The sequence below is a fragment of the Cibotium barometz genome, chromosome 40 (genome assembly GCF_041138505.1).
Source record: "Cibotium barometz isolate CiBa-2024 chromosome 40, ASM4113850v1, whole genome shotgun sequence".
Classification (NCBI taxonomy): Eukaryota; Viridiplantae; Streptophyta; class Polypodiopsida; order Cyatheales; family Cibotiaceae; genus Cibotium; species Cibotium barometz.
Genome location: NC_141085.1, coordinates 47,461,141 through 47,470,349, shown reverse-complemented (window position 1 = coordinate 47,470,349; position 9,209 = coordinate 47,461,141). Strand labels below are relative to the sequence as shown.

The window sequence follows — 9,209 nt, the reverse complement described above, 5'->3', positions numbered from 1 at the left end:
AGTTTCCCTTTCTGCTAGCACAAGAGCGAACAAGGCAGAAGTGACCAAATTGGAGAAACAAAACTTCCAGATGAACCGACACCAAAAACCAGCATGATAAAAAAAATCTACCACAGGCAAAGACTTATGCTTTTTTACAGACCTCCAACCCTTCGTCATGCTCCAAGGGCAAGCCAGGGCCATTATACATGTTCTTGATAAGTAAAGTACAAGACTTGTCTGGATACACATGAGCTCGGCTGCAATTGACTCCAAAACGGCAAACCCCAGTTTTGATATGAAAGGGACAATGCGTCTTGTCCTGCAAAAAGTCAGCAGAAGTCAAGCACTGTTTTTTTTTTTTTAAACTTTTGAACAGATAATGAAGGTATTGGGAATGACCCTCTCACCAAATTCCATATAAAATTTAAGAAAAGCAGGTCATGAGGTGCAGAACTGGAAGGTTTCCATGCATTGGCTAGTTTGGAGGACACGCATAGGGTTATCCTTCCATAGTCGTGTTCTGGTTTACAGCCAGAAGTGCATGGGTTTTAGCTTCCTGCAGAACTCCACCAGCCCTCTGTATGACACAACAAATCAGTCTAAAAACCTCCTATGCATGAAAACGTCCATGGCCCAAGGTGTTACCCTCAAACACACACAAACAGGATATGTCAAGAAGAAGAAAACATACAGAAATGACAACAAAAGTGTCGGTTACAGGCAAAGCACTCGAGGTGTTCCATGTAATGAAGAACATTGCCTCCGAGTCTCCGGTTCTCAAGTTGGCTTCATGGGATGATCCTTCTGAGGTGATTACCGATGCCAACAATTTAGCCATAGGAGCTGTCCTCCAGCAGGAAGGGCGCCCAGTGGCTTATTATAGCTGGAAACTGAGTGATGCAGAGAAGAATTATTTGGTGTATGACAAAAGAGTTATTGGGAGTGATGACGGCTCTTAAGCATTGGAAACCTTTCCCTCACAGGACAGAGTTCACAGTTAAGACAAATCCTCGGGCAATTAAATGGCTGTAAACCATGCCTAGTGCCCAATGAAGTGTCAGACAAGCCAGATGCGATCAAATCTAGTGCCCAATGAGTGTTCTCAGCCAGTTCTCATCAGCCGCTCGAAGGTCTCATTGGCAGGCAGCCTTGAGAGTTCTTTGTTATCTTCGAGGTACTTCAGATTACGGCATCACCTATTCTTAAGGGGCTGATTTGGTTCTGATTGGGCAGGCTGCATTGATACTCTAACGTCTACACCTAGATATTGATTCATGCTTGGTACAGGATTGGTTTCTTGGAAATCTCAGAAGGAGAGGACTGTTGCTACTTCTTCCACCGAGGCTGAGTACAAATCCTACCTTCTCTCCTCCATTGAGGCACTTTGGATTCATCAGATTCTAGATTCTGGAGCATTTGTGTTGTGCCGACACTTCCCCGGTTACCATCTTCTCGTATTCTCAGAGTGCTATTGTTCTAGATTAGAATCCTATGATACGAGGTCTTCAGAGGTCTTGCGTTTGGCTTATCGTCAGTCTCTTCAAAGATAATAAAGCAAATACTATCTCGGTAACGGGATAGGGGGCCCTTCAGTGAGTAATTTGGGACCCCATACGGTGTACAGTTCTCATCTCTCTCTCTCTCTCTCTCTCAAATCTCTTCAAAGTTTGAAGTCCAGATGATGAGGATGGACTATTTTGATCTCATAGGTCATTTTGGCCTTTTGCAAACATTTAATACAGCTTTCTTTCTTTCATACACACATTCTCCCCTCTCTCATACACACCCTCTCTCTACAACCCCCCCCCCTCTTTGCTGCGCCTCCTGCCCTCTCTGCCCGCCAGCCCCTGCGGCCCCCCTCCTCCTGCCTGCCAGCCCCTCGCCTCCTCTCCTCTCTCTCTCTCCCACCTGTCCTCTATGCCCCTCGCCCCCCTCTACGCCAGCCCCCTCTGCCCCCCCCTCTGCGCCCCCTCTCGCCAGCCCCTCGCCCCCCTCTGCGCCAGCCCCCCCTCCCGCCAGCAACCCCCTCTGCACCCCCCCCCGCGCGGTGCCCCCTCTCTCTCTCTCTCTCTCTCTCTGCGCCTCCCCTCCTCCTGCCCGCCAGCCCCTCGCTCTCTCTGTTGCGCATATCCCTCTACCCGCTTCACCCCCCCCCTCTTTGCTGCGCCACCTGCCCTCTCTGCCTGCCCCTGCCCGCCAGCCTCTCGCCTCCTCTCCTCTCTCTCTCCCACCTGTCCTCTCAGCCCCCGCCTCCCCCCTCTTCTCTACCTTCCGCCTATCCTGTGAGCCCCCGCCTCCCCCCTCTGCTCGCTACCCCTCTGCCTGTTTTACCCCCCCCCCCCTTTTTTTTGCTGCACCTCCTGCCCCCGCCTGCACACACAGCACCGCCATTGCCCTACTGCTGAATCTTTTCTCTACATGGCTTGACCCCCCCCCCTCCTGCTACTGTTTCGCACTGCGCGCAGGTGTCATGGATTAAATTCCGGTCCATTGGCTGTGGGAAGTACTGCAAAAAGTCATGGCCAAGACCAGAGTTAAAGAGGAGCTCGTGAAGGTGGAGGACAAGCTCAGCACAATTATCAAAGAAAACAAGAAGATGGTCGACACTTCCGTTACCGCAATCATAAACCGCCTCTCCAAACTCCAGAAGGGATTTGATAAAATCCAAGAGCTCGAAGAGAGAACATCCACGCAAGAGGCTGAGATTTCAGCCCTAAACGAGGAACTAGTGGAGGCCAAATTGCATGCTAAAAGTCAAGCGGCTGAAATCTCAGCCCTCAAAAAGTAGTTAGAAGCCACTTCACAAGGCAAGCTTGAGGATGGAAAATTTCAGCCCTCCTTGATTGAAGAGCTGAATACCATCAAGGAACAAATGAGGATCATTCGAGAGGAGGAGGAGCAACATAAAGAGAAGACATCTTCATGGTTGAGGTGATCACAGAGACACAAAAGAAGATGGACGAGGCGGAGAAATGGAATGGATCGAGGTCGCCAAGAAAGGGAAAGGTAAAGAATCGCCACCCATCCCCACTCCCACCATCATCAACATGAGCCTTGAAGAGGAGCAAAGGAGGAAGACCTGGGCCTTACATGTACGAGTGTCCGGTCTAAAAGACCGTGATAATGTGGAAGGGGAAACCAAGGAGCTCTTCTCTATGATGGGAATTGAAGCCACGCACACAAAGGCATGGAGAGTGGGAAAGAAGAGAGAAGGTCAAGGTAGGTCCATACGTACGGTACGTACGGTACGGTACGAGTATGGTACGAGGTACAGTACGGTCTTCGAGCAAAAGTACGTAAAGTATGTCAATATAATATATATATAAATTAGATCCACTAGTACATATCATTGAATGTCATTCATGAAACATAAACTTTGAATGGTTTAAACTTTAAACATTGAACATTGAAAGAGTAGAGATTCAAGAAGGATACAAATGAACATAAGGTAAAATCATGATTACGGAAACTCTGAGCATGCGCAAAGTGCTACAAGTAAAGAAACCGATACAAACGACACGGGGAAAAAACCTCTCCTAAAGAGAGCCCCGGTCAACCTAGGTCCTGCAAAGGCTACTCATCATCATCAACACCTGATGATGAAGCTGAATCAGATGGGACGTCTCCATCGGTAAGGACATTCCCATCAGAATCATACTCAGGCTCTACATAGGGTACTCTCTCATGATCATCTAGCATCTCCTCTGTAGCTACTGTCGATGTCTCCGCATGTGATGTGGTAGATGTGCGTCGTCCTCGTCCTCGTCCTCGACGAGTCCCGCGCCTAGCGCCTCGTCTACCTCGCCCGCTCGACTGCACAACATGCGCATCACCACTGGGCTCAATGTCATACGCCCTGGAAGAAGCCCGAGTCACCCTGCGGTCTATACTCTCCAGCTCTCTGTGCAACATGCGAATTATCTCCTCCTGCTCGTTTCTCAATGCAGTCTGCGCCTCTTCTGTGGTAGCAACGTGCTCCAGAGATAGAGGATCAACCTGTCAACAACAATAAACATGTTCAATGCGAATTGTCTGTGACCATGGCATGCACACCATGCTGGCAGCTGCATGCATCATAATATTGTTACTTGTATATACTAATGTCTAGACTCTATGACACAATCAGTCACCTGCATAGGATGCTCAAGTTTCTTAAGATTTTGAACCAATCGAAGATTGGCTCGACAATAAACCAAGCGTTCCAACTGGCTGGTCTTGAGTTTATTGCGGATCTTTGTATGAATAAGAGAGTAGGCACTCCAATTACGCTCACACGCACCAGCTGAACAATCCTACAAGTAATAAAAGTTTTAAAGTAATCAAAACCTATTTATTATCACACATCGTTTTCCATTTAGGGAGTTATTGTCACTCACTTGAGAGAGGACGCGCAATGCCACTTGTTGGAGTTGGAATGATTGATAACCATAAAGCAACCACCAGTTAATCGGGGCCTTTGCCTCGTCTTCCTTGTTGCATGAGGTTCTGCTAAAAGCGGCACCCAAGCTATGCATGTAGGATACCATGGAGTTGTTTACCTCTGACTGCTGCTCCTGAGGATAGGTTGCCTCCAAGTACATGTCGCGCATGGTAAGAAGCTCTGGATTGCTTATGGTCTCATCCTTTCGATAAAGAGGATGAAGGAGGGCAGCCATGCCATGAATTGGGCGAGACATGTACTCCCAACGCGTCTCTATAATCTGATTCAGTTCTCTAATTCTAGAGAGGAAAAAAGAGTCAAGACCAAAGTTATAATAAGAGCAATTTAATATGATTGGTGCGATAAACATGTGACGTGCACTTGATAATGGCTTACCTGTCTTGAGACACCACTGTGGACCGGCTAATCTCTAGCCGCATCCTCCTAAACATGTGGTAGAGGAGACCCATGGTAGATCCCTCCATGTCTGTCATGCGCAAGAGAAAGAAGAGCGGCTTCAACAACTTGACAATCTTTGTTGTCTCCTCCCAAAAATTCTCGTCCAAGATCTTACGTTGGACATACTTTGTAGGCTCTGAATTGCAATGTCGTGGATCTTTCCAAGCTGGATCAACCACAGTGGCTTGTAGAGGATCATGGAGCCTCTGCAAACACTCCAAGACCATGTATGCATAAACGAATCGAGTCTTGGAAGGCCGTACCATATCAAGCCCGGGGCTCTTGCTGCAGTTGGAGGCATTGTCAGTGACCACCTGTACAACATTTTCTGGACCCACCTCTATGATGGCTTGCCTAATGTGCTGATATATAAATTCAGCTGTAACACTCTCACCTGCCTTACCAGCATCCACCGCACGCAAGAAATAGGTGCCAAAACATCCATTGGTCCGTGCGAAGCACATTGAAGGAGATATTGCATTGTATAAGTGTGCGTGCAATCTCTATCTCGGCAACCCTTTGCCGCTCCTTTACCCATGCGGTGCTAAAGATGCGAGATGGGAGAGTGGTCTGCTGTTTAGAAGAACTATCACAATGCATGTCGGAACCTGCACCTTCCTCCATAATGCTCTCCTCTACTCTTGCCCTCTTTCTACTAGGCTGCCCCATTGCAATCGAGGCACTAGAGGATCCTGTAGCAACCGTTGGATTAACAAATGCAGCTCGAGGAGGAAGAGGATCCAACAAATCCTCGTCTTCAGCTGCCACGGCTACACCCTGTGAAGCCTTCAAATTTTGCTCGGCTATCACCTTATTTGCTATGTCGCGTGGCACAGATTTGCAAGCTGAAATGCCATTGCCACCGAGACCCGATACATGAGAGATGAGGCGAGTAACTGAACTTTTGAAGTCACCTCCACAATACCGGCATCTCCATTGGTTGCTCTTCTCATCATCTTGGAGTGTGTGAAGCTTCCAATAGGCATGTCGTTTCTTGCCCACGGCACAGAGAGAGAGAGAGAGAGAGAGAGAGAGAGAGAGAGAGATGTGTGTGTGTGTTATTTTGGAATTTGGATGTGTATGTGTACACGCTTGTCACTATGTGTGTGTGTGGGGGGGGGGGGGGTTTACAATGAGGCTATGAGCTCTTCAATGTCATGTGAATGTCAAATAAAAAGGTTGAATTTTCATGTTGACAGTGTATAATGTAGAGGTATATGGAGAGAGAGAGAGAGAGAGAGAGAGAGAGAGAGAGAGATTATTCAACCTTCAGTCGTGTGTGTGTGTGACATGTTTGTGTGTGTGTGTGTGTGTGTGTGTGTGTGTGTGTGTGTGTGTGTGAGAGAGAGAGAGAGAGAGAGAGAGAGAGAGAGAGAGATTGCTTGCAGCCTTGCTGAGTGTGTGTGTGTGCGCTCAATAGTCTGCGCGCTGCTGGCTGCATGTGCGCGTTGTTTTTTTTTTCATTTTTTTCCCCGTTTTTTTTTCTTTCTCCCGTTTATTTTTTCGTTTTTTAATTGGGCCCGTTTTCTGCAGCCCGCCGAACCCGTTTTTTTTTTTGGTTTTTTTCTACTTTAAGTTTGGCCCTTTATTTGGGCCATGCCTTATAAATAATAAAGGCTAATGAGCCCAGCCCAGCGCCAAAAAAATGACCACCGACGCTCAGCATTAAAGAGACGACGCCGACCTGCAGAAAAAAAAACTGCAGCCATCTTACACGTGGAAAAAAAAATTAGCACACGCCCTTAATGTTCCGTACGTACAAAAACGTACGTACGTCTAGAACGCCTCACATCCAAGTGTACGCGTACCTGACCCAACCTTGGAGAAGGTAGTGGCGAATCTTCTAAGGAGAGAGCACTTATCATTCGTTTCCCCTCCATGGAAGCAAAGAAGGACTTCTTGAAGAGACGTCCTACACTCAAGAAGACGGGAATATTTCTTGGAGATGACCTCACACTCTCGCAGCTTGCCCACATGAAAGAAGTTATGCCCGAGAGAAAGGGAAAGTGGCCTTCTATAGAGATGGTAGAAGAAGAAGAAGAAGAAGAAGAATGTATTATCGTCCTCTGGGAGTCGATAATGGAGATTATGGAGAGGCGCTCTTCATGACGGCGCGAGACCTATGGGACTACACTCAAAGTTGCTACTTGGAATTGTAATGGATCTCTACGCCTTGATGTAGGGGCTTTTGAGGATAGTTTCACTGGGAGGGACATCATCTTCTACTCTAAGACGCATCAGGCTCCTGGACAGTCCATGCCACATGTTAGTGGATACCGATGGGAGAGCCTGTAGACACGAGACTCATTCAGAGCATAGAGGACGGGGCTCAGGAGCAGTGGCAGTATTGTTTAGAGAGGAGCTGCGGGTTAGACTGAGGGCAAAGACGGGCAGATATCTCTACATTGCTATATGCTATTTTGCTCCTAGTACATCAATGTATGCATCACCTAGCGGGTAGTCTCCCTTTTCTATTTAGGATGATGACATTTGGGAGTTCTCCAGGGATGGTGACATCATTCTCCTGGGGGACTTCAATGCCAGGACCGCCCATAACCAGACAATATTTTATGATACCTCAGAGGAGATGTTGAGGGAGCTTGATGTTAGGGATATGGGCCTATCTAGACTCTCACAGGATGAGGAACACACTGAGTATGGGCGGTATTTGATAGACATGGGAACTGCACATGGATTGGCCATCCTGAATGGCCTACAGAGATTCCCGGCAGCGGGTGGTTTCACTTGCTTTCCACATCGGCATGGTGCTAGTACAATGGACTATGTTATGGCTCAGCCCAATCTCATTCCCTCTTTTCAGGATTTTATGGTAGGCACTAGGCCGGTTGGAGTAGCAATGGATCATGCTATCTTGTCCTTCACTCTCACATTTCAGTTCAGCATAGCTCCATTGGGACAGGTCTCCACACACACTCGTTATACCTTTACGAGGGAGATTGACACCGTGTACACGGATGAGATATACAGACGCTTATGTGCCGAGGAGCCAGGACGGCCATTAGATGAGCTCACTCAAATATTGATAGAGACGCTTCATGCTGCAGCATCAGAGGCATATCCCCATAGTCAGCCTACACGGAGACGATCTGGGAACATGCCGCCCCAGAACAGCTGGTATGATGAGGAGTGCAGAGAGATGAGGATCAGATTACAGAGAGAGGTGCTAATGGATGTTACCACTCACAGACAGTCACGGATTACCTTCCGGCGCCTAGTGCGACGGAAGAAGAGGGCTCAGTTAGAGAGGGATTCGTATCAGTTATTTATGAGTCAGGACTCACGCAAGGCATGGAGACTATTCCATGAGCATTCACCATCACCAACCATTACCTCCACAGAGATTTGGGGTGAGTATGCAGCATCCCTGTACACAGCACCAGGACAGCCACCCCTGCCAGACCCATCGGAGCCATGCCCAGAGACATGTGCTTTCTTTACTGCTGAGATGGTAAGGAAAGCTATTGACAGGATGAGGACTAGGAAAGCATATGATCATGATGGTTTGGTAGCAGAGCACTTTATTCATGCCAAAGATATGCTTGCAGAGCTTATTGCTATGATGTTTAACCGAGCCATGTGTGAGGGTTTTTCTGAGACTTGGAATATGTCCACGATTGTGCCTATCTTCAAGTCAAAGGATCCCATGCTTCCTGGGAATTATCGTACCATCATGATTGGTCACACATTGGCTAGATTATATGCATCTATTCTTGAGCAAGAGTTGAGTAGATGTGCAGAGAGAGAGGGCATACGTGCATCAGGGCATGCAGGGTTCAGGAGAGGTTTCTCCACTCTTTACCATATCTTGACACTCAGAGCTATTATTGAGGAGGGCAGATCATATGGCAGGAGGATTTATTGTTGCTTTGTGGATTGCAAAGCTTTTGACACAGTACAGAGAGCCAGACTGATGCGCAGACTACAGGAGATGGGAGTGCCCACAGAGCTGATTTGGGGAATCATGGCTTTATACAGGACAGTTGTGGGGCAGGTACGTACTACTCAGGGTATATTTGAGATGGTTCACTCCATTATCGGGGTGAAACAGGGCTGCCCCCTTTCTCCCACCTTATTTGGGATGTATGTGGATGAGGTTTCGGACTATGTAGAGCGGGAGGGTGACAGAGGAGCACAGCTAGCAGGGACATGGATTCCGCTGTTATTGTATGCTGATGATTTGTGTTGATCTCAGATTCTCCAGAGGGGATGCAGCGTCATTTGGATGCATTGCACACGTTTGCACAGGACACTGGATTGTCTCTTAACCTTGGTAAAACCAAGGTGATGGTGTTTAACACCACAGGACAGTGGGTTAGGAGGTCAGCAC

The 9,209-nt window shown here is 47.8% G+C and overlaps 2 protein-coding genes across 2 annotated transcripts in view; both read right to left on the bottom strand.

Annotated features, from left to right (window-relative positions):
• Nucleotides 1-9,209, bottom strand: part of LOC147615579 (Zinc finger C-x8-C-x5-C-x3-H type family protein) — a 63,226-nt gene that overhangs the window by 26,967 nt on the left and 27,050 nt on the right. Inside the window, exon 3 of the mRNA XM_086779017.1 lies at nt 143-301. Within this exon, the coding sequence (XP_086635143.1) occupies nt 143-301 (159 nt within the window). The remainder of the gene's footprint in view (nt 1-142; nt 302-9,209) is intronic.
• On the bottom strand, nt 3,534-4,620 carry LOC147615581 (uncharacterized). Its single transcript, XM_086778955.1, has 3 exons — nt 4,359-4,620; nt 4,113-4,274; nt 3,534-3,978 (listed from the first exon to the last, which is right to left on the bottom strand). Exons 1-3 carry the CDS (start codon nt 4,569-4,571, stop codon nt 3,556-3,558), a joined length of 798 nt encoding a protein of 265 aa, XP_086635081.1. The 5' UTR covers nt 4,572-4,620; the 3' UTR covers nt 3,534-3,555.